This window comes from Staurois parvus, unplaced genomic scaffold, assembly GCF_062004578.1.
Source record: "Staurois parvus isolate SC_StPar_1 unplaced genomic scaffold, SC_StPar_1.0 ptg000629l, whole genome shotgun sequence".
Classification (NCBI taxonomy): Eukaryota; Metazoa; Chordata; class Amphibia; order Anura; family Ranidae; genus Staurois; species Staurois parvus.
Genome location: NW_028318425.1, coordinates 481,405 through 506,693, shown reverse-complemented (window position 1 = coordinate 506,693; position 25,289 = coordinate 481,405). Strand labels below are relative to the sequence as shown.

Below are 25,289 nucleotides of genomic sequence, written 5' to 3'. Positions count from 1 at the left end.
TATTACTCTGAATGGGGCAATTGACTCTTGTTGAGTGCACCAACACCAGGGCCCCAACGTAGCCGGCAAGCAAATAATATTGAGAACTATACATCTTGTTATCCAGTTTAGTCACTGTATATTGCTTCCATTTGCAAACAGGGGCCTAGGCTTATCCTACCCATAATAGGTACGACTAGGCAATTTTGCCACATTTTTTTTGCTTCGACGACTCTGCTGCCTGTTTCTTGTATGCTTGTGAGGAAGAAATATATCCTGTTATTCCCTATATGGTCTTGAGTCTAATCTCAGGGTGACCTTCAAATATCACAAAATTTCAAGACCCACATTGACTAAAGGGGTACAACCTGAAGTGTCAGAAGGATTAAGGCCTTTTGCAAAATCGAGGTACTAGCTGAGGACCCAATATCAGCAGCTCCTACAGAGGTAGCGCTACATTATTTTGCTCAAACATACACATTGAATAAAAGTTTTATACAGTTAGGTAAAAAGCATATAAAGCATCAACTTACATTGTACATTTACCCAAAAACCATTATGGCCCATTCACACTTGCCACACCTGCTCTCTGTGCAGTGCAGTGCCATTTATTGTGACTGGTACTCCAATGCATTATACAGGACAGCCCAATTCACAGCACATTACAACACATATGATATGGTTGTCATTGTGGTTTGCTGCGTTGCTAAAAGGGTCCTGTACTTTTTTTTTCATCTATTGTGTGTTGGCAGCCCATTTTTAATAAATAGGCTACCTCAATGCAATGCACACTATTGTATACCATAACACGTGTTAATGCACAGCTCTTAAATGTGAATGGGTACTCATAGCTCCTGTTCTAGTGTTTTGGCACTATGCCTCATACAAGTACTCACATTAACAGTTCCACATAGCGAATGTTCTTATTCAGAGCTTCAATATCCTCCATTTCCTGCTCAGTGAGTGAGAAGTCAAAAATCTGTATTTAGGAGGGGAAAAAAAAAGTAAAGTAAGGCCCCGCTACTCTACACTGATCGGGGTATCATTAAAACACATTTGGATTAGTATAATAGACTTTTATCTCCTTGCCCTTCAAATTTGGACTACACACAAGTCAGCTGGCAGAGCAGCAAGAGATGCTTGGCTATCATGGTTCTATAGGGCAAATCTGAAAAAAAAAAGGAAGGAGGAGAGTAGGCAGCACATTTATTTATTATAGGCAATTATATAATGCCGTCAATCTATGCAGCATTTTACATGTATTGCACATTTACATTAGACCTTAACCCTCAAGGAGTGTAGCAATCTAAGGTAATGTATAGTGTATCTTTAGTTAGGGCATATTTTGAGTTTGCAGTATTTTCTATGATGGCATCCACATTTTTCTTTACATGCTTTCTCTTTAATACTTTTATCACACGCAGGGTCTGCTATATACCTCCACCTTGCCAAAACGCTGTAAATAAAATTAGAAAGAATACCGGTAAAGAAAAGTTATGTGCACCTTTCCTCCAGCTTCTGTGATGCAGGTCATCATCCTCCAATGAGGTTCCAAGGAATGCTGCATACTCTAAATCTCATGAAAAGATGTTAAAGCACACTTCTGGGAGTGTCTTCAAAGAGAGATTTGGAGAATTCTACATTCCCCATATCTCACCAGAAGGAGGATGAAGTCACACTTGGGTGCTGGGGCAGGGGAATGAAAAATGTATTAAGCAGACTTTGCTTATATAGTGGATGTTCCACGTTAAGAGATTTATAGATTAGTCCCTGGATGCAAAGTAGATTAGCAACAACAATTCTCTGCTCAATGTGTATCCAAACCAAAAAAATGTAATATATTGCTGCTTGCCAGTCCCTTAGATGAGGTGGTTACATTAGTTGTGTTATTTAGGTTTGTTCATCCCTTTCACCTTGCTATCCTGCCATTACCACACTCTGCACTAGGATAATCACTCATCCGCAGTATCTATGGGGACAGCCATGGTTGCCACCCAGGCTGGACTTCAAACATGTCTGCCTTTTTTTTTGTCTCCAACTCCTCAAGAAAAGAAAGGCAGAGCAAGTTTCTCCCAGTGCATACACCGAATAGAATGTTTTGAACACAGACAACAGAAAAACCGTGGCAGAGGGAACCCTGACACTGATACGGGAATAGATACTGCAGCAAAAAGCTGCTATGAGCACTATCCAGCTGGTAAATAATAGAGGCCGCCGGACCTCCGTGATCCGGCAGCGTGACGTCAACGCATACAGGCTCCTCCAAGACGCGTTTCCTACACTCGTACGTCTTCAGAAGGGGTGTGCCACCCCCCTTCTGGTTAGTGCTCATAGCAGCTTTTTGCTGTAGTATCTATTCCTGCCTATTGTTTGTGATATAGCATCTTGGCACATGTCTGGCACATACCAATTACATGTATGAGGATACCCTATTACTACTTTTTATTTCCTTCATTAAATGTTATTTGAAAGTACTACACTATGGGTATTTCCATCTTTTGCTCTGTACTGAGCATTTAATCCCCCAGAGCTCCCCCTGGTGATTATCCCATTGTACTGAAGAGGATGCATCCGTGTCCTTAAAGTGGACCTTCGGTTTGAATATACATCCAGATGATTTTCATCCATCTTGGGCTGATTCCATCTGCATCCTGAAAGGGACCCCCTGGCAGACCTCTATTTATTGACACATTGTGCAATACCTTTGCACGTGCGGTGAGTGCGCATTTTTATACATATCCTGACCTCTCACCGACTCTATGAAAGTGACGACTTTGGGAATATTATAAATCATCTCTGAGCTCTTTTATTTATTGTGGACTGTCATTTTTTTCATGAGCTAGTTGCTGTACATTTACCAGGACTACATTGTAAGCGCTGCACCTATTTTATCTTATATGTCGATTGAAAGGTTTACGGTTTCCTTTGCCGTGCACAGCTGCTTTTATATATTTATATTTTAGCGCTCACTGAGTTCTCTTATCTTTTTTATACAATAAAATATTGTTTCTGTTATCATTAACGGAAAAAAAAAATCAAAACAAAACACTAAAACAGTACAAATATTTAAACATTAACAGCACCCGCAACAAGTAATCTGTTTGTCTTACATAAAATAAATAAATAAAAAAACAGAGCATGACAAAATATGAGCGTGATTATAATTGCGAAACATGGAGGGCAACTGGGGATACGACAGAAACAATCTGTGCAGCACAATAACCGCGCCATGGTGAATGATCAACATAGCCGGGTTGAGAGATTGAGCCTAACAATGAGAGTGACTTAGGAAGAGGAATGAGGAGAGACAGAAAAAGATGATATGGGATAGAGGCGATATATATATATATATATATGTATGTGATTTGCTGACCTCTTCCTTGTCCTAATGAACACAGTAAGTAATTGGTACAGATAACTGTATTCATTCATAGCTGAAGCATCGTACACTGCTGCAGAGAAAGGGACTAGGGAACTTATGTCCTCTGTCTCTTTCTCTGTCTCAAAAAGGGAGAAATCAGGGGTCTGTTTAGACCCCTGATATTTCACCAAAGCCTCCCAACAGGGATAAAAAAAATGTTTTTTAAATATTGTAGAGAATAATTTAATAAAATGAAATATTGCAAAAAAAAATTAACAAAATGTAGCTTTTTAATGGGAATAAGTGCTAGAACGAGGTGAGCCTGATCACATCACCTGACATATGTCATGTATCTGGCCTCCAGGCTTCAGCCTGCACAATCTGCATTTCATAAATTAAAAAAAATCACTGCACATCCCTACCTGGAAGTTTTCTCTAATCCGATCTGGATTAAAGCTCTTCGGAATGACTACCACACCTCTCTGTATGTTGAATCTTAATGCCACTTGGGCAGCTGACTTGCTGTACTTTTTGCCAATTGCATTCAAGGTAGCATCTTCCAGGAGCGGTGGGGAGGATACGTTCACCCTGCATGGATAAATAAAATGATCTTCACTGCAACATTAATAATTGTACAAAGTAGAAAGTCTGAAAAGAAGAAATTGATGGAGGTAGTGTTTGTTGGCAGAATAGATTAATTTTTTTATTTTGCATACACTAAAATGCTGAGACAATGTACTGTCTGTTCTCATGTAGGGGAGCTACATCATCAGTGATCGCCCAATGACTGGAGAAAAGGGACACCAAACCCAGAAGAAATCCAGGAAAATGGCAGTAGCAAGGAACAGGGTAGCTAAAAAGTGAGGGGGGACCTGCCAGCACTAGAGGAGGGCACACTAACTGGTAAGAATGCCATTATGTTCAAGTATGCTCTGCTTACTTAAATGTTATGGCAAGATCTCCCAAAACACGCAGATGAAATAAAATTGTGCTTTAAAAAAAAAAAATACACAACCCACTACATGGCAACTTTAAAGTGTAAGTTCACCTTTGGGAACATATTACAAGTTCCAGGCTGTGTCTGCTGCCTTCCCTGACAATAGAAAAGCTGATTTCCATTAAAGTATTTAAAAAACATATGTATTTTACAGTGCACCTGGGATTCCAAACCTGGAGAGAATAAAGCAAGATTCTATGGAATCCTCCCCAGATTCTAGTCTGGGAGAACTCCATTACGATAACTATTACTGTTAAAGGTGAATTTTAATCTGCTTACATTTTGCCTTACCTAGTTCCTCCTTCCCCCTGCATCAAACAGCTAATAAAAAGTTTAACCGAAACCTTTCTATTCTCATTACATACCTGTATTTGGACCCAGCAATGTCATGACCAGGCTTCTGTGCTTCTCTATGCAATGCAGTCAGATAATGGCTGGTGGGAGGGTCTGGCAGGGTGTTGTATATAGGTTCCTGAAAACATTCACAGCACCCTGCCTCAGTACTCCTCTCAAGAACCCTCAGGCCTGATGCAAGCAGTGGGCGGGATCTTGGGAGGAGTTATGCAAATATCTTACTAACTGGATTTCAGTTCGGAGGAGTGGGCATTCCTTGGTTGGCTGTTTTTGCAGAGCTGAAATCTAATTAATATACAGGATTTATATAGCGCCAACAATTTGCTCAGCGCTTTACAATATTACGGGAGACAACACAGCAACAATACAGTTCAATACAAGAGGGATAGGAGGGCCTGATCCTGGGAGCTTACAATCTAATGAATTGAAATTAATGAGACAGGGACAGTAAAGGGTGTGGAGGAAAAGGCTAGCTGATGATGGCTCTCCTTCAAAGAGGAAATGACTTACTGCTTCTAATGAACATTGTTAGAAGCTCACAGTGTGCAGTGAAATCAGAGTAAGCAATTTTATTACAGGTGAGGAGTATGTACAACTGTGCAAGCCTGAAGGAAAGAAGAAAGAATATGGAAGAAGAAGAAAGAAGAAGAAGAAAGAAGACGAAAGAAGATGAAAGAAGAAGAGTACATTTTACACAACTCCATACCTGCATAGCATATTGGTGGTTACTACATTAAAAAAAAACAAAAAAAAACTATTTGGTTAAGGCTGGAGTCCCAATTTCAGGTCTCTAAAGGTGGACAGAGGTGGGCCATTTTTTTTCCTCCCTGACTGTTACATACCACATTGCATCGCGACAAGTTCCTAGAGGACTATAGCCCACGATGACGATCTCATGCTGTCTGCAGAACTCCAATAACTTTGGCTGGGTGAAATAAGGATGACATTCGACCTGTAAAAAAGCAGAACAACATGACAATGCTAAAACATACATTCAATAGCACCAGGATGGAAAGGGGAAGGGGCCAGCACCAAGTAGTCATGTTTACAAACTTTTTTTTTTGTCTTGTATGGCCACCTTGTAGATAAGAATGGGAAGATAACTGAAAAACGAATGGTTTCAAGGGTTACTGTGAAGAGTTGCAAGACTCTCTATAGCTCAAGTAGTATGGTTCCATCTCCTCTTTAACAGCTTTAGATTAATAGGTTTTACAATCCACAACTAATTTAGTAAATATAATTGAGAATCATATCTTACAAGCATGGCCTAGTTTTAGAAGAACACTTAACCCCAAATCTGGAAAGTCTGAAAATTCTTTTGGAGTGGGGATGCGCCCGCACTGCAAGAATGAACTGCTAATTTTTGTCTAGCGGAGAATAAAAGCACTTTTATTTACCCAATCCTCTGCCTTCTGTTCCCTGCAGACTGTGCTCCCCCATACTCCAGTAGTTGACTGTCCCTTGGCATCCTCAAGACACTGAACGGTCAAGTAACTCAGAGTTGCAGAGAACACGGTAGGTAAATCTATTTTTTCATGCCCCGAAGAACTTAATAAGCAGTTAATCCTTGCAGTACAGGCATAGCCCCACAGCAAGGGAGAATTTTCAAGATTACTGGAGTTCAGCTTTAAAAGACAATAGAATTGCATGGACATTTTCAATAACTGTTGCCAAAGGCAGTATGAACTTTATCTTCAGCCCTGACTGCACAGCTACAGTATATTTTGCCCGTTGTCTCACCCAGCGGTATATTTACCACAAGGCAAACAAGGCATCTGCCTAGGGTGGCATTTTTTAGAAAGAAGGGACATATGCGGCATGGGGACCAGGTGGATTCCGAGAGGGGCTGCTTGATGGTGTATGCAGAACTTGGCTGTCGTTCCTGGGGATGTCCAGAGCTGTGAAGGTGAGCGTCATTTTCTCTGTCACCGGTGGGGGGGGGTTTTAGTGGAAGGCTCTCTCGGGTGAGGCTGGGGCAGGGGTGTTGTTGGTCACTGTCAGGCTCTCTTGGTGGGGGGGTCTGGTGTTGGTCGGTGTCAGGCTCTCTCCATGGGGGGGGGGTCTGGTGTTGGTCAGTGTCAGGCTCTCTCTGCCGGGAAGGGGGGCATCCAGTTTCTGTGTTGCACCACTGGTCTCACCTGGTTGGATGTGGGCTTGTGCTTGAGTCCCGGTTTGTTCAAGATTAGTTCTAGTTGCCTGCGGTTGAAGTTGGACACTCCCAGGGATTTGCAAAGTCCTGCATCTTTACATTCCTCCAAAGCCTGCAGAATACAAATGTATTTATCAAAAGTCTATTGGCTACAATGAATTAGTACACAGTACTAAACACAGTACCCAATCCTAGGGATTCCACAAAGGAAAACACAGCCAAGTCTAAGGCTCAATGCACACTGGGCTTAAACAAAAACGTCAGTTCCCTTGGCAGAAGAAAATCTCATATAGAGAATTTTGCACACGTTTAGGAACATTTAGGAGGGTTCAGTGATTACTATACACCTTGTCATGCTCAATGTTTTTAATTGTCTGCATATAAGATATCCCTTGTAGCCCTCCCACCCTTCTAGAAACTGAAGAAACTTTCTAGAAGAGGGGCAGAGGAGGGAAGGAGGCCTAAATTTGCATGTTTAAAGGGAACTTGGCCAATGCCCAGGCAGGAGGACCGGCATGGTGGCTAAGAGCAACCATTAAATGTGAGAGAGCATGTGCAGCAGGAGAGAGCTGTGCTCAAGTGGAAGATGGACTAAGGAAGGTTCTGGAGCGTGAAGCCAAGGAGGGGCCCCAGGGAAGGGGGTCTACCTATAGGCTGGAGCAGATAGAAGGATCTCCACTGCCCAACAGTCTCCTAGGTTGGACAACCTGTCATCAGGGAAGGAGCCAGGCCAGCATAAGGCCTGAACACAGCTTCAACCAACTAAGCTGCAAGACAGGACAGTGTGAGCAATTGTACACCCCTTGGCCACAGAAGGGAGAGGGCGGTCAGGTGCAATACCCAACCAGTCCTTATTTGGGCCTGCTTCACAGTGGATTATGGAATCCCTTGTCCAGGGACAACCTTAGGACAGGTGGGTGAATGAGGAGAGCTTCATCTGCGGTCTAAGGAGGTACACCAAAGAGGAATCAGTGCTCCTTAAAGAGACTGTCGCTGATTTTCAATCCACATGCAGCACCCTCCTAGTTAGCCAGGGGGAGCTCTAGTGCAATTTTTAGCTAGGAGGGCTGAGTAGCAGCCTGGGTGTGATAGCTAGCAGGGTCAAATTTAGGTCAGAGCTAGCTCTGACTAGCCTCTAGTTTAGACTAGCTCTCAGACTTCCCCCTGCACTAGAACTTTACAGAAAGTTCTAGAAGCAGTGGGCGGAGGTAAGTAGTGGCTAGTCTGTACACTTACAGGATCCTGGAAAAATCCCCAACAGGATGCTTGGCAAGGGGCCAGGACAGCCTTCAAGAGTAACCGAGTCTGCTCAGCAGCAGAAGAGTTGGAGGAGAGGTTGGGTGGAAGATGAGGAAGTGAGGCTGAAGAGCAGGAACCTGGGAGGAGGCCCAGATGGGAAAGGCGCTCACCTCCAGGCAAGATCCTTGGAAGGAGGAAAGCTTGGAACTTTACCAGGACCCTGAGAGGCGACCACCTGTGTGGCAGGGAAGGAGCAGCCCAGCTAGAAGGCCTGGTAGCAGCCACCAACCCACCAGCAGCACAAGAGAAGGACTAAGTGAATAGACCTGCACCAACTGGGCCAGACAGAGGAAGGAGCACTCTGGTGGGAGAACAGATTAGCAACTGTCCGTCTGCTCTAAAAGTGACACGCACTGGATCCCCTGCTCTGGAATTCACCCAGATCAGCTGGATTAGAAGAATCTAGGGTCTGGGGTGCCACAACCGGAGATGCTGGCTAGCTCTCCAAGATGATTTTGCTGTAAAAACTTATACATAGTTACAGGAAGTTGTCCTTGGTTTCACAGTTCCATTGTGCATCATGTATACCCCTAACTCGATCCCAGTTTAAATCACCTAATAAAACTTAAAAACAAAGCTCAAGAACTGGTTACTGTCTCCTGGATGCAAGTTAACTGCTTTCTGACCACCCTATAGCAGAAGTACTGCTACAGGGTGGCAGGGATGCGCAAAATCACGTATATATATATATATATATATATATATATATATATATATATGTATATATATATATATATGTGTGATATTGTATTTCCGGGTAGGGGGCGCGCGCACTCTCTACACATGCCGCTATTGGCTCCTCGGCATGTCAATCACAGAGTCCTGGCTGCCGATTCTCAGACTCGGTGATCGGCGGTGGAGCTGACAGGGGAGAGTTCTGTATGTAAACAACATAGATCTCTCCCCTGTCAGCATGAACAGGCTGCTTTGTATTGCTCTGCACAGCAGAGCAATACAAAGCAGCTTGTCTACATAGTAAAACACAATACAGCACACTATATAAAAACACACACAGCACACAAATAACCTTTTGATCGCCCCAGATGTTAACCCCTTCCTGCCCAGTGGCATTAGTACAGTGTCAGTAGTTTTTATTAGCACTGATCACTGTATTAGTGTCACTGGGGCTGTCAGTGGCAATCAGTTCCTCCAAGTTTCAGAATGCCCACCACAGTTCCTCAATAAGTCACTGATCACCACCATTATTAGTAAAAGAGAAAAAAAAAACTCCAGTATATATACCACCATTTGTAGACACTATAACTTTCACATAAACTCGTTAATTTACACGTATTGCGATTTTTTTTTTAGCAAAGACATGTAGCTGAGTACATTTTGGCCTAAATTTATGCTGAAATTAGATTTTTTTTTTACTGGACACGTTTAACCTCCCTGGCGGTATTCCCAAGTGTGGCTCAGGGTGGAATTTCAGTACCATTAGCGGTAACCCCGAGCCACACTCGGGATTGCATCACTGGATCCTGGAAGAGATTAATTACCTTGTCCCCGGGATCCTGCGATGTATTCCCGCAGTGTACGGCAGCCGGATCTTCTGCCCGATGCTCTGTGTGCCCTGGCTTCCGTTCCCTGCGAGCGTCATGATGCAGGAGGGCGGAACCGGTGGCAAATTCAAAAAGTATAATGCACAAACACACTGATACATTGTAATCCTATTGGATTACATTACTAAATAAAATAAATTGACCTTAGTTTGCCCCCCAGTGCTTTCTCCAGTGCCCTTGCCTGCAGTTTTACTGTACTTTGTGTCTGGAAACTGCAGAACGACCATGGCATCAAAAAAGCGTGCCTCCACCTCAAAAGCGGTATATGACCTACTGGAAAACAATGACAGCGATACAGAATCGCTTGCAGAATTGAGTTATAGCGATTCATGGGGAAGTTTGTCATCAGACACAGAAAGCGATTTCAGCGATGATCCTGCGACTGTGCCCTGTGATGTGCGGACTTGGTGCTCGATTGACTGCGGTACGGAGCACGTAGCGCCCCCAAGATTCCCATTTACTGGAGCACCTGGTATCAAAGTGGATGTTGAGGATGACAACCCCTTGGCATACCTCCAACTCTTTTTGACCAATGAGGTTATTGAAAAAATTGTTACGGAGACAAATCGGTACCAGGAGCAACAAGCTGCTTGCATCAGAGGTTTTCAAGGAGCAGAAAGTGGGAACCAGTGACCAAAGAGGACATCTGGAAGTTTCTGGGCCTAATAATTCTTCAGGGAGTGGTGGGGAAGTGGTATTGAACAACCAACAAATTACTAGCCACTCCTTCTTTTGGCACGGTCATGTTGGAATACAAATTTTCTCTGATAATGAAATATTTGCACTTTGCAAATAATGAAGAATTTGATGAGACTTCTCATGCACCTCCAAAACTCAAAAAGATTTGGGAGGTTTATCAAATTATTCTGAAAAATTTCCAGCAGACCTAAGTACCAGATAGAGACATTAGTATCGACGAAAGTCTAATGGCCTACAAAGGAAGACTCAGCTGGATACAGTATATGGCGTCAAAGAGAGCACGATTTGGCATAAAATCATTCATGCTATGTGAATCAAGCACTGGTTACATATGGAATTCGGTCCTATACACCGGGAAAGGAACCAAATTAAACAAACGATTCAGTAATTATGGAATGGCAACCGCTTCAGTTCTTACTTTGATTGAGCCAGTGCTGAATCAGAGCTATTGTGTTACCACAGACAATTTTTACACTTCTCCAGAACTCTATGAGTTCCTTCTACACAACAAGATGGATGCATATGGGACAGTTAGGCCTAACCGGCGTGACATCCCGCCAACCCTTGGCAATAAAAAGCTCAAGGCAGGAGAAATAGTTGCCTGGCAGAAAGGCAAAATGATGGCACTGAGATGGCACGACAAAAAAGATGTGTGCCTAATGAGTACTATTCACAACACCTCTACTGTCATGGTACACACAAAAAGGTGGAAAAGACGTAATGAAACCACAAGTCGTGATGGATTACAACAATACCATGGGAGGTGTGGACAAATCTGACCAGGCCATGACATTTTATCCAGCGATGAGAAAACAACAAAATAAAAATTACAAAAAAATCTTCAGGCATCTTCTTGAACAGTGTTTGTGGAATGCATTCATTCTGCTAAAAAAAAAAAAAAAAAAAAGAGTGACACGCCTGTGGTTCATGCGGACTTTGTTTGGAAAGTTGCCGAACTTATATTTTTCAAGCACCAAACACAAACGACTGTAAATAGATCTGGACGTCGTGCTGCTGGCGTTGTGAACCCATAACGCCTGACTGGTCGTCACTTTATGGACCACATTCCACCAACGGAAAAGAAGTCTGTACCCACAAGGATGTGTGTGGTTTGCTGCTCTAAGCGTGACGACACTGGAAGGAAAATCAGAAAAGAACCCCGGTTCTATTGTCCTCATTGTGACGTCGGACTTTGTGCTGTACCACGTTTTAAAATTTTCCATACCCGGGACGTTTACTGAAGCAATATGACTACTAATATTGCATCCTTGTTTGGCCAAAAAAAATGTCAGTGTTTTTGATTATATTATTTACTAAAATTTATTGAATAAAAAGTATTATTATTATTATATTATTTGTTATTATTTATAGTTATTTATTATATTATAATTTATGATTTTGTGTTTCAAACTTTATCATACCCGAGATGTTATAAAGAAGAACGCACAGTAAAAAAATCACATGTAAATAGTTGATTTGGGCTGCTCGTTCTTAAGAGTAATCAAAGCACTATGGTGTATGATTGGGAAGGCCCAAAGCATAAATAGAAAGGTTTTTTTTAATTTTTGTTTTCTTTTTATTTAATAAATGCATTTTTTTACCCGAGATGTCTACTAGACTCTGGTTTGGACAGATTTAAGTGAGAATTACAGGCCTACAATATAAAACGCCAAATTTCCATGCAAAATAATGGTACCGCTTTCAGCACCAAAAATCTGAAATAATCATACCGCCAGGGAGGTTAATAGCAAAAAGTAAAAATTATTGTTTTTTATTTCAAAATTGATGGTCTTTTTTTGTTTATAGCGCAAAAAATAAAAACGCACAGGTGATCAAATGCCACCGAAAGAAAGCTCTATTTGTGGGAAAAAAGACGTAATTGAATTTATGTACAATGTTGCATGACCGCGCAATTGTCAGTTAAAGTAACGCAGCGCCGTATCACAAAAAATTACCTGGTTAGGAAGGGGGGTAAGACCTCTGGAGGGCAAGTGGTTAATGTGGAAGTGCGTGTTGCCTGGCTGTGTAGGACTATAGGGGACCCAAAACTTTAGCAACTCCTAAGGGGGTAAAGCTACACACATTTCGTGCAGTATTTGCCAAGAAGTTGTCCTCAAGGTTTTACAGTTCCTTGGAAATCCCATATACCCCTAGACAACATCCAAGTTGTTAACCCCTAATAAAAACAACAAAAGCAAACACAGGGACAGATTTACTGACTCTGCAGAGCTTACAGGGACCCAGCAAAAATCCAGCGGCCCTCAAGGGGGTAGAGTAACACATATACTGTATTTAAGATTTCACAGCAGACTCATTGCTGAATATGAAAAGACTTGAAAGTCTATATAAAAAAAGGTGGAAAAACAAACTCTCTAGGTAATTCCTACTCATTGCATGCCATATATCAACAAAGGTCAAAATAACCAAACAAAATACTTTCTGCATGTAGGTTTTGTCAATTCATGAATTATTTCCCGAGAATTTTGCCCTGTGTTCACAGAACAATAAATGTGGCCAATTATCTTCAACATGCTGGAAAGGGAACCTTTTGTGTTTTTTTTTCTTTCACCAGCTTGTTCTATTCTGTTCTATTCTGGTAATGACAAGCTCTGTTTATGGTGGGGAGTATGTCCATGTTTTTAATCATCTCCAGAATTTTCCATAGCCTTACCTCCCATGTAGCACAGAGGTCTGTTTCGTGGTAAAGATATTTTCCATTTTCATCCCTTGGGTAGAAGTCATCCCCTGGCTAAAAAAATAAATAAAAAGCAGCATAAGACATTATAGGAAGCCAGAACTTCAGCTCAGGTTAGCTGGTTAAAAAGGTCCTCACTATTGCTCTAAAAAGCCCAGAAGATCCATAGACCTGTATTGATCTACTGTGACAGGTAATTGGGCATTACAACTGAAAGCTGTTCTGAAGACATTATTATTTTTTACAAATTCCATTTGCCTGGCTTTCATGCTGATCCCCTTGCCTCAGTTCATAGTCACATTTGGGTGGGGTTTGCAAAACCTTGTATAAGATTCAACTAAAGCCCCTTTTACACAAGCAGTCTGATTGGGTCCGACTGTCCCTTTTTCAGGCGGACCCAATCAGACTCTCCATTCTCCTCTATGGAGCGGCATGTACAAACAGACTTTTGCCCATTTACACCCACCTACCTCCAAACCAATGAAAACAAAAGGAAGAGGGTCTGTTTCCCATCTGGGCAAATCAGAGGGCAGTTGGGTGTAAAACAAGACAACCAGCCCATTCACATCTGACTGCCCATAGTGCACAGCTGTGGGGAAAAAATAAAAAAAGAGAGAGGCTGCAGGAGTGGGAATAAACACAGGTAGAACATGTATCATGTTCCCAAAAGTGAACTTATTAAAGAGTTGGTTCACCTGTAGGTGAATCAGCTGGCAATGTCTTACCAATGTCCAAGAACAGAACAGGATGATGCCATCTCTGGGAGTTTTTGCAGTCAGGCTTTGAGAGGTATGTAAATGGCCTGCCCCTATAGCAAGGGCTTTATTCAACAGTCAAAGTTGCACGGAACGAAGGCCCGGAGTAAGAAGAAAGAAGACCTGAACGAAAGGCCGGCATGACAGGGGTTAAAAGGAGGTTGGGAGAGGCAGAGTTCCATTAGCATAAGGGGGAGTCTAAATAGCTTTAAGAAAGGAGTGGGGGGAACTACGTGGGGTGGCCTTACAAGGTGTGGCAGGGGGTTTTCAGTCTGAAGAGAATTTTCACAAGGCAAACTTCCCTCCCTCCCACCCGCCCGTTGTTTTATGGATTGTCTTGGTGGTGGTTGTGCCATATTGGTGCTGGGGGACTTCCGGCAGGCTGCAAGGTTCTCTTTGGTTAATATGGGCACAAGAAAAGGCACTTTGTAGGAACCCCTCTGAGGTATGGCTTCCAGTTGTTCTGGTGGGGGTATCTGCGGTGGTGTCTCTGAGTCGGTGATGTTGCGGCTGGAGGCCTAGTTAAGCAGGATGCAGGTATTCGTTTTCTTGATGCCTATTGAGACCTTGAAAAAAACGTATGTTTATACTGTGTTTTCTGTTATTTAAAATGTTATTTATTGATGGTTGTAATAAAAGGCCGTTTTTTGGGCCATTAACTCCATTTTGTTGTCAGTGTGGTTACTTAGGTTAAAGATGGGGGTAGGCATTGGTTTAGTGGGACTTTTCAAGCCATCTTTAGTCCCCTTGTCATGGTTTTTATCTACAGGCATGCCTCATCTTGCATAGGCAGTTTTCTGGTAAAGGTGAACTAATCCTTTCAGCAACTAGGAGACTAGAGAACTAGGAGAGGACCAGAAACCCATGCACAGCCAATCATGATGAAAGAGAGTGATACCTCTCTGAAATGCATTGATTGACAGCTGCAGGTCTCCATGTGGTGACATATCCCAAATAGAGATGTAAACATTTCCAGAAATTTTGAAGCCATGGGAAAAGAAAAAAACAAACAAAAAAAAAACTACCACAAAAAACTTTTTATTTTTTGCAGGAAAAAATGGAAAATTAAATTTAGGCAAAATTGAAAAAAAAAAATAATAATTCAGTGTGGAAGTGTGGAATAGTTTAACAAATTGAAAGTAATTTTGTTACACTGGGAACGTTCAGTGAAATGTATATAAAAGTATTATGCCTGAAATCAAAGTATAGCTTATTCAGTAAATGAACTAAACTTGCTTTTTACATTTTTTTTTTTTACAAAAATGGAATAACGAGGCCAGTATAAGTTAACACTTTGACACCAACAGTACGCAAATATGCAGCCTCTCGGAGGCTGGGCCTATATGCCGGGAGGCCTGGTGTCTTTCTGCAGTCCTTCACTCCTGTATTCCTCCTTCTGGCCGGTCTATCCTGTCTCCTGTCTGCCCAGCCTGTATATCTTGCCTGTTCTCTCCCCGGTCCCCTGCCTCCCTGACAGTCACAGCCAACCAGCTGTATTCCGTTCCTGTAGCTGTCTTAAATTCTCCCAGCACATCTCTATGATTTCTATGTAGCTGAACGTCTCACTCCTCTCCCCCAAACTGATCCCCTTCTGTTCACCGCTACAAACCTCTCTTTCCTTATACAACTTTGCCTCTCCCCCCCCCTTCCCTCCAACTGTCATCACCCGTTCCCTCTGCATAATCTTTAGGACTTATGCACACCATTTGTGGTGCAGAAACGAATGGAAGAGCATGCATTTTCCTGCACAGCAAGGAAACACAATGCCCTCTGTAGATGTGCGCAGGTACCATGAATACTTAATTGCACCTCCATGCATCTAGTAAACGCAGATGCATTCACAGCCAGCAAAGCGCATGCTACCACAGTACTGTGTGGGTAGCTGTAAGGATGAAAAAAGTTGTCAAAAATGCCACATTCACACAGGTCCTCTGGCCTTTACAGCATGAATGAGGGGGTTGTTAATGTGGCTGGAGCCACCTGTTATGCTATGGGGGACACAGCAGCTGTGTGAACACAGGTTTTAATCTGACAGGTGTGCAGGTGTGGGGGAGTGGCCCTGAATGCTCACTGTCTGTGCTCAGGGCTGTACACCTGCACCCATATGCCTGTCAAATTTGGACCTGCAACGCTTCCATAGTGTAATATAGGTTGCCTGCAAACAGCTACAAGCTGCTCCAGCCACATAAACAAACCACTGATTCACACTCTACAGCGCCCATTTGAATGAGCCCCAAGACCTCAATTACTCACAGAGCTTTATTTATTAACTCAGTACAGTTTTATAATTTAGATTTTACAAGAATTTTGTGATTGTGTACATTAATAACGTTTTTAGTGTATTTTAACCATAAATATAATTTTGATATTTTCTCTGGCGGTGGAAGGGAGGGGGGGGACCCTGTCAGGTAGGCTGTACGGGGCCCCATGATTTCTAACAGCAGTCCCTGGACAGGGGTTCTGCATCCTCCTAGAGCAGAAAACTCCTCCTACAAGCTTTACCAGTGCTCTGCTGGACACTGATAGAAGTCACAAGACTGCTTTAACTGCTGAGAAAATGTATTTAGCAGTTTATATTTACTAAAATAATTGCATTTCCATGTACTGTGTATTTTTTTTGAGGCAGTGGTTTGTAACACTTCCTTACTTGAAGATGCTGCTGGTGAAGAAACACCTTGTGATGATCCAGAAGCAGCAGAGAGTGTTTCTGGAATGAGAACTGTTAGAAATTCTGTATAGCCCTACAGAACAGACAATGCACAGTCCACATGTGCTTTTCTGCTACACTGCAACAAGGAAACAGGAAACATTGTTTTGGAGAAAAGACAGCATACAGTACCATAGATGCAGCTACAAATTTATGAACACTGCCATCTACTGGCTGAAGATTAAATCTCTACTGAATACTAATGTAGTCGCTACATAAAATACATGAACATTGTATTCCAACAAGAATTCTGGAGAGGGAAGCTACTTGCATTTTCATTATGGTCATTTCATAAAAGTATTTTTTATGTCTTTAGGGCACCTCTGGCGTGCAAGGATGTGTTTTGTCATCCTTGTAGCATTTGAAAAATAATATTTCTTCTCACAATATTTACACATTGCAGCTTTGCTCTCAGCAGAAATTGCACTGTGGAAAGGTTTCCAAACGCTAGATGTTGGTTTCACCAATTTACTGAGAGGAGGAAAGAAAAAACAATTTTCTGACCAAACTATAGATAAACCCTATGCTGTGATTATGGAGAACATTAATAGGAATCATCTAAAAAGTTATAAAGATAAATGTGTCAAACAAATTTACCCTCCTAACTGCCAATTAAAACCTGAGAGGCCATCTACTGTATCCCAACAAATCACACAACTGCAGGAGGATGGAGCCCACAAGCAAACTAAACTGGAGCCTTGCAGTGCCCCTAGTGGCAGAAATGCATATTTCTCTTGTTTGAGAACTGCACTGAAGTACAGTGTTACTTGAATGTTATTTCAGGATTTGCCTTGCAATAATTTAAGATTTTACATAAAGTCTCAAAAATCTTTCATTAAGGTCTTCATGTTATATGGTTTGAATACCATGTCATATATATTACTTATTGCAAAAGAACAAATTCCACACTTCTTTTTTTTCCCAATTTTTCCAGAAAAAACAAAAACAGCTTTGATAAAAAAGAAACAAAACACGTGTTTTTCCAATTTTATAAGGCCTTTCCATCTCTAATCCTGATCCATGAGCTAGCTGGTAGCAAGCAACAGTTTTACCAACAAACAGACTTGATGTAAACTCTGCAATTTAGTTCCGATCCGACTAGTGGACATAGAAAATAATAATTTTTCATTTTGTAACAACATAACAAGCTCTTCCATTTTGACAGGCAACTAATCCTTGTGAATACATGGTGTATTTTTATCTTCCTGTGAACATACTGTTCTTTCCTGGTAAGAGCAGCTGTCCCATTTGTTTTAGATTAGAAATACAAATCCATTTGTTTTAGATTAGAAATACAAATCCTTTGGCAGATAAGACGTTAGCTATTTGTATCAGCTAAGTGCCCATAGTGGTTTGTATCTATAACAGAGCACAGAAAGTTGAACTCCAAACAAATGTCATAAGGGATTGTACCTTAAAGGCCATTGGCAATTCGATAATATATAAATCTACATATTCCAATCCCAAGATCTCCAGGGTCTTCTCTAAAGTTGGCCGGACACGTTCTGGTGGGTGACATGTATTCCACAACTGAAAAAAAAATTTGAAAAAAGACAGTGTTTTTAGGAATTTCTGCATGGAGTTTGAGTGCAACTTCTCACTCAACGTCAGCAAATGGCTTACAGTTTATGGGCCTGGAAACCTGTATTTTCACCTGAGCAACTGGTGTTCCCAGATCAACTGTGTAAAGTGTTGTGTACATTTTCGGCACTGTATGCATGCCTATAATAAAGGGAATGGGTTGACTGGTCTTCTATTGGGCAGATTGAATCTGTACGCACCCCAAGGCTACATTTTTCATTTTAAGGCCTTATGCACACTGAACGTTTTCAACATAGCTGTTGAGGCATCTGGTGTTTTTTGGGGTTTTTTTTGTACATATGCACATAGGCGTTTAGAGGCATGTAGAAGCATGTCCAGGAGCAGCAGCATTTTGGCAGGAAAAAAACAAAACAAAACGCTTGAAACGCCTAAACGTGTCAAACTTGCACATTTAGCACTTGATCATTCAATCAGTTCACTGGCTGGAATAATAATTTATTCTGGCCATTGAAATTAATTACTGCCCAAGCACTTAATGCACCTAAACATGCTTACAAGAGTCAAACATTTTTTTTTGCCATAAACGCTGCTGCCAGGAGGATGAGAGGAGAGATGGGCAAATGTCCTGTGTGCAGGAGTGTAAATCTGAGGCCCAATTCCAACCCAAACTTTTTATTTTACTCCCCATTTTGTTTTTTAAATTCAGATTCTATTTTAAAGTTTTCATAATAAGTGAAAAGAAAACAAATTTAAAACATAAAAAAAAAAAAAAAGAATCATCAGCAATTTAACAAACAATACAAAAACAACATGTTACAATTGATTCATTATCATCTAACTTACCAAAAATATTGAAAAGGATTTTCCCAGAAATTCAAGAATTCAAAAATATTCCAGAGCAACCAATATATTATACTATATAATATATAAATAACAATCTTTTCTTAAGACAGGCCGCTCCATTCATATAAAAAAAAAAAAAAGAAAAAGAAAAAAAAAAAGAGAAGGGGGGGATACCACATAACAGAGAAAAGGAAAAAGAAGAGAGCAAAAGTTCCCACTTCTTGTTATAAGTTTAAATTAGAACCTGGTGTATCTATCCATTCTTACACTTATGATCAACATAAGTTTGAAAAAAATATGCATCTTTTAAACATTATGTATTTGTCCATTTCCCGCATCCAGTCCCCAAAGGTAGGAGGATTAGGAGAAACCCAGTTTACAAGCCATAAACAGCAATTTTGCAATTGCCTCTGCCTGATCATTTTCCAAATCATTAGAATTTATATACCCAAATGTGACATAAGACTTTTTTTTTTTTTCATTTTGGATAGCGTGGGGATGCATTAAAGCCTCTGTCAATATTTTACTGCCATCTGTGTCCCTTTTGGGGAGATTCACTACACTTAGAAGTGTGTGGACATATATCAGTCCAGGAAGTGGAAAGTCACTCTGGATGATCCCTAAACAACAATGGTGCTATCCTCCTGGAGAGAAAAGCAGACAAAAGGCATTTCCAGGGAGACTGAAATCTATTTGTTAAGGTAATAAATACCTGGAACTGTTATATTTACACATTACTCACAATGCATAAAGTTGACCTGAAAAAAAAATATGACTAATACTATGTCTACTAGAATATATAATAGTGTTCCTTTAAATCCTCTAAGGTCCTGTTAATTGAAGGGTATAATATTATGTCAGTGGGATTGGAACAAAACTGAGTTTTTGGAAAGAACATTATATATAAGCTTCACAGTTATTCCTGTTTGTGGACAGAAGCCACGGAACAGGGCCAGGAGAAATCTGGTGGGTCCCAATGTTCCTGGAAGTGTAGAAGAACCTGCCATAGACTGGAAGGACCAGCCAGGAAAGAACTGACATACTCTGTGTACATTTGAAACAAGCTGAGACACAACTATCTACTGACGCTAGAAGTTCTATGGAGAATATTAGATTACCCGTCCATTCCCTGGAACATCTTAAGCTTCCAAAATACCAGAAGTCCTTCCTGAATGAAAGAGAAGTTCTCTCAGCCAAGAACAAATTTATTTTAGTATTTTGGGATACTATTGAGTTGGATGGAGAGAAAATCTCCCCTTTGTTACACGGAATTGTAAATAAGGAAAAAGCTACAAAGTAGCTGTACATGGAGTACATTGACATTGGCCCAAGGGAGCTCCAAGTAATTCCTTAAAGTGGACCTGTCATGATACATTTTTTTTCATGTCACAAGCTTATATGTTAAGTAACATGTAAGTAACACACCCAGGTATTTATTACCTCTTACAGAGATCACACTACTCCCCCTGACAATTTTCTCTCCAGAAGAATGGAGCCATCTTTGTTCAGCCATCATCCAGGATTTACTATCTACTTGCTGTATGGAGATGTAAATCCTATTACCTGTGCAGTTATAGGTTGCGTTCACAGACATCTCACACAGATCAGCCATTGCTGCAGCCTCTCAGGTTGTAACTTGTTACAGAGCCACAATATTGCAGTCTGATCACTGGGGAAGAGGAGACTGAGGAAATGCTTCCTCCTGCCTGTAGCAAACTGATTACATCATCTCTGCCTAGGCAAAAATCAGTAACCAGTTTAAAGATGGAAAACATTTAAGAGCTGCATGTGGCAGCTCCTCCCCTGAATGTATCTTAGCTGTGATTGTTGGGGCAAGGTACAGACACAACATGGCTCCCACTGAATACAAATGATCTTGAAGGAGGGTGGGTACAGACAAGAATTAATTCTGGGTGTCTGCTAAAGAGATCCCTGGCATACAAGTAACCACATCCTGCATCAATAGATCTTACAGATAGGTCTACATATTTCTCTAATTAGAAACCACAGGGAGTAGTAGGACCAAAGAGGTTGTATGCACAGCCAGGCAATGGCGGGGAAGGTGGGAGGGGAAATACTTCTGTAGCCCTACCCCCTCAGGAGTCGCTAGAGATTTCGGTCTCCCTATAGTCCTGCATAGCCAGGCAACACATATTCCTCAAAGACTTGCATCCAGGAGACAGTAACCAGTCCTTAAGCTTGTTTTTTTAAATTTTATTAAGGGGTTTAGAACTTGGATGCGATAAAGAGGTGTATGGGATGCACAATCGAACTGCAATGGAGGGCAAGTTGCTGGAACTACGTACAAGTCTTTACACAGCAAAATTCTCTTCTTGGGGAGCTCTCCAACCTCCCCTGGTGTACCACCCCAGACCCAAAATAATCATCCTCTATCCAGCTGTCTGAAGGAATCCATGGGCAGGGGATCCAGTGTCTGACACTTTAAGGTGAGCAGTCCCAAGCAAGGAGCAAATCTAATTTCCCACCAGAGTGCTTCTTCTCCCTTAACTGACCCAGCGGGTGTAGGATTACTCACTAAGTCCTGTTTCTTCTGTGAGTTGGTAGCTGCTTTCAGGCCTTCTGTTGGGCTGTCTCCTTGCCTGCTGCACAGGTAGTCCCATCTCCGGGGGCCAATGAGGTCTGAGCTTTCCTACTCTCCTGCACCACTGCCTAGAGGTGAGCCCCTTCCCAACTGGGCCCTCTCTCAGGCTCCTGCACCTTAGCCTTCTCATTCCATCTTCCACCCAAAATCTCCTGCTGTTGATAAGGCTCTGTAACATTTAAGGGCTTCCCTGGCCCCATACCAAGCCTCCTGCGTGTGGATTGGTCAGGGTCCCCCAAGTGTGCAGGCCAGCCCCTCCTCAGCCCCACCCACTGTTTCTAGAATCTTCTTCAAGATTCTAGAGCAGGGGAGGTATCAGGGAACTGGCCTGCAGAGTCTCTCAGCCCTGACCTGAATTTAACCCTGCTAACTATTACACCCAGGCTGCTACTCAGCCTTCCTGACTAAAAAAATTAACTGTAGTTAACCCTAACTATCTAGAGGGGCAATACACTTCTACTGGAACATTTGGTCAAGGGGCATGGATGTTCCTATAAAGGAGCTGTTAAAAACAATGTAAACCCAACATTTAGAATTCCTGATATGTGCCTGCTGTACCATATACTTGTATGAACATGTATCCTGTTATTTTTGTATTGCTTCCTTTGTGTGAAAACCCTGATATTCCAGCCAGTCCCTCTGCTTTCTTATTAAAAACCGAACCACACTACTCTGGAGAGCACAGCATAGTCAGTTCATTCACTGGGAAGACCAGTGTGCTGTTGTTTCTCTTCCCCTAACTCTCAAAGTGAGTACAGAGGTTGTGAAATGTTTTTTTCTGTATACTGGGTGGGTTGTTTTACAAGTTGAGGGTTAACATATAATTTTTCTCTGCTTTGGGTGAAAAGAAGTAGACTTGATCTCCTGCCAATACTCACAAAGAAAGATGTCCCTCACCCCAGACACACTAGTGACAGCTGAGCTTGGCCATTTGGTTGCAATAGTCAACAGCCAAAGAGCTATCCATACACAATTATGAGAAGATATACAATCAAAGCATTGCTCTCTATGAATAAATATAAAACATAAAAGTTCATACATATTGAGTAGTGTTGCACTGATACCGATACTAGGGTGCCAATACTAAGTATTCGCACGAGTACCTGCATTCATGCAAATGCTTCATTACTAAAACCGATATTTTTTTGCGATTTCATTGCTACTTGCATTGACTTCTATTAAATAAAGTTGCTAGCCACAATGAAATTGGAGGTTCAAATCACACTGATCTGTGGCTTTGTAATCATGCTGAAGTAGTGAAATTTAAAAGTGGCACTGTGCAGCTTTGAAATCAGATCAGTGCTTTGAAAATGCGCTACGTCAGTGCTATTTCAGCCCTGGTTCACACTACTGCGACTTCAGATGCGACATGTGATTTACAAATCGCACCTGAAGTAGCAGCTAATGTATTTCTATTGTCTTAATAGGTGCGATTGCAAGCAGCACAATTTGAAAAATAGTTCCTGCATTACTTTTTTACCACTTCAGTGACATTTAACTCCCATAGACTATAAGGTAAATGACACTGAACTTGCATCTGTGTCTATATGACCGCTACTGTTAAGTTTTAAATGGGACCAAATTACACCACTTTGAAAATCGCATTTGGTGGGAACCAGAGCTGAAAGCCATAAATCCGCTCTGCTTTCATTGCGGGTTGCAACTTCATTTAACAGAAGTCAATGCAAATGAAATCCCAAATGGTGTGCGACTTGTCATGTAATTTTGAAGTGTCAAATTGCATGATAAATTGCACGGATGTGAATCTTAAAAAATAAATTAATCCAATGGCAAAATAGGTATCAGTAATTGGTAATGGCAAGTACTTGAGAAAAGTATCGGTACTCGTATTCAGTCTTAAAAAAACTGGTAACAGTGCATCCCTAATATTGAGTGTCCAGGAAAAAAATTTCTGCATTAAACTTCAACCAATAGTGCAGTCTATGGTGAGATTTTTGCAATATTCTTCCAAGGAGTTTAATGTATAAATCACAGTGCCATGCTCTCCCTTTATACATGTAGACATTACATATACAGTGGGGCAAAAAAGTATTTAGTCAGCCACCAATTGTGCAAGTTCTCCCACTTAAAAAGATGAGAGAGGCCTGCAATTGGCATCATAGGTAGACCTCAACTATGGGAGACAAAATGAGAAAAAAAATCCAGACAATCACATTGAGTAAATTACCGCTGCTTTGTTTGCAGTTCCTCCGATTCTCCAACTCTGGGCTGGAGAATCTGGAGGGAGAACACAGATCACCAGTGAAGTGCAGACATTGCTCCTTCATACACTTGCAGTCTGTGTGCGGAGATGATAAGTGGAGAATATGTTCTCCTCTGATCATCTCTGTTTCCTAAACCACTAATGATCTGAGATCAGCAACAATGCTCAGGATCGCCGCTGATCTCAGTTTCATAAAAGGACACCATAATGTCTAGTGCACATACACTGCAGATATCTTGGCATTGCTAGCACCTGTGATCCTCCTTATCGATCGCTCCTCCACTGTGATAACAGGTGTAGTCTCACATGAGAAAGGAATGGCAAGAGGGGCCCACATAGCACAATTAAATTTTTTATTGTAGCTAAAAGAACTCAAGGAAATAGGTTGTACTCACATACAATCAAATAGAAAATGCCCAAAATGCTGATTCGGAAGTGACGTCACTGGTAGTCTCCTGCCAACGCGTTTCGCCCCTCTGAAGACGCCAAGTTGGAGGGGCAAAAAGCATTAGTCAGAGACTATTGGTGATGTCACATCTGGCCATTGTAATTCACAGTGGTGCGTCACTGTTTGGCGTTTTGTATCTTCTCTGTATATCTTCTGTGCCACTGCATAAGCTAAACTATGCACTCTAAAGGTGTTGCACATTACATGTAACAAAGCTGGCAAATTACTTCTTTGTCAAGCCATAATACTATTGGGATGGTGGCATGCAGGTCTTTTTCAAGCCACAATTCTATCCTATTTGGCTGACCCCCTACTAGTGATTATTCTCTTGAATTACCCACTTGGATAAGTCAGCTATAACTTTTCGGATGCTGAGACTACAACACAGATGGTCTTACTGAACATTGCACTCACTTTCCCACAGTAAAAGATATCTTCTCTCTTAACCTTGCCCTCGGAGATCTTCTCACGGATAGCTTGCCCCACCTCATGCTCGTTATAATAAACAAAGGCCCCGTCAATATGCCGGTATCCAATATCTATAGCCAACTTAACCGATTCCAAACAGGTTCCTTTTGGGGTCTAAAAGAGAAAAAAAGGAGGAGATTTGTCAAAGATGTAAGTACATACGACAGGGTCCTATACCAGAAGTGGCAGGTAGAACCTATTCAAAGCGACACCAGCCAAACTTTGCATCAACCTGAGAATTCGGACGATTTACTGAATTAATCTTTTTTGGTTGATGTACTGCATGCTTTGACAAAATAAGTAACAAAAAAAAATTGTATATCCTTGTAAAATATGCACATTTCCCTATGTTTCCTCTATGTGGGTAGCACACTGGCTAAGTGGTTAGCACTTCTACTTGGTGGCACTAGGGTCGTCAGTTTGAATCTCATCCTTGGCACTACCTGCATGGAGTTTGCATGTTCTCCCTGCGCATGCATACGTTTTCTCCCACACTCCAAAGACATGCTGGTAGGTTATTTGGTTCCTATCTAAATTTGCCCTAATATGTGTATTAATGTGAGTAAGGTGCCTTAGAGTCTGTAAGCTCCTTGAGGGCAGAGACT

The 25,289-nt window shown here is 41.5% G+C and overlaps 1 protein-coding gene across 1 annotated transcript in view; it reads right to left on the bottom strand.

The window, feature by feature from the left end:
• AKR1D1 (aldo-keto reductase family 1 member D1) overlaps positions 1-25,289 on the bottom strand; it is a 72,543-nt gene that overhangs the window by 10,419 nt on the left and 36,835 nt on the right. Inside the window, exons 2-8 of the mRNA XM_089693364.1 lie at positions 24,631-24,798; positions 17,971-18,087; positions 13,072-13,149; positions 6,830-6,952; positions 5,534-5,643; positions 3,763-3,928; positions 876-958 (exon numbers count right to left, since the gene is read on the bottom strand). Coding sequence (XP_089549490.1) covers positions 876-958; positions 3,763-3,928; positions 5,534-5,643; positions 6,830-6,952; positions 13,072-13,149; positions 17,971-18,087; positions 24,631-24,798 — 845 coding nt within the window. The remainder of the gene's footprint in view (positions 1-875; positions 959-3,762; positions 3,929-5,533; positions 5,644-6,829; positions 6,953-13,071; positions 13,150-17,970; positions 18,088-24,630; positions 24,799-25,289) is intronic.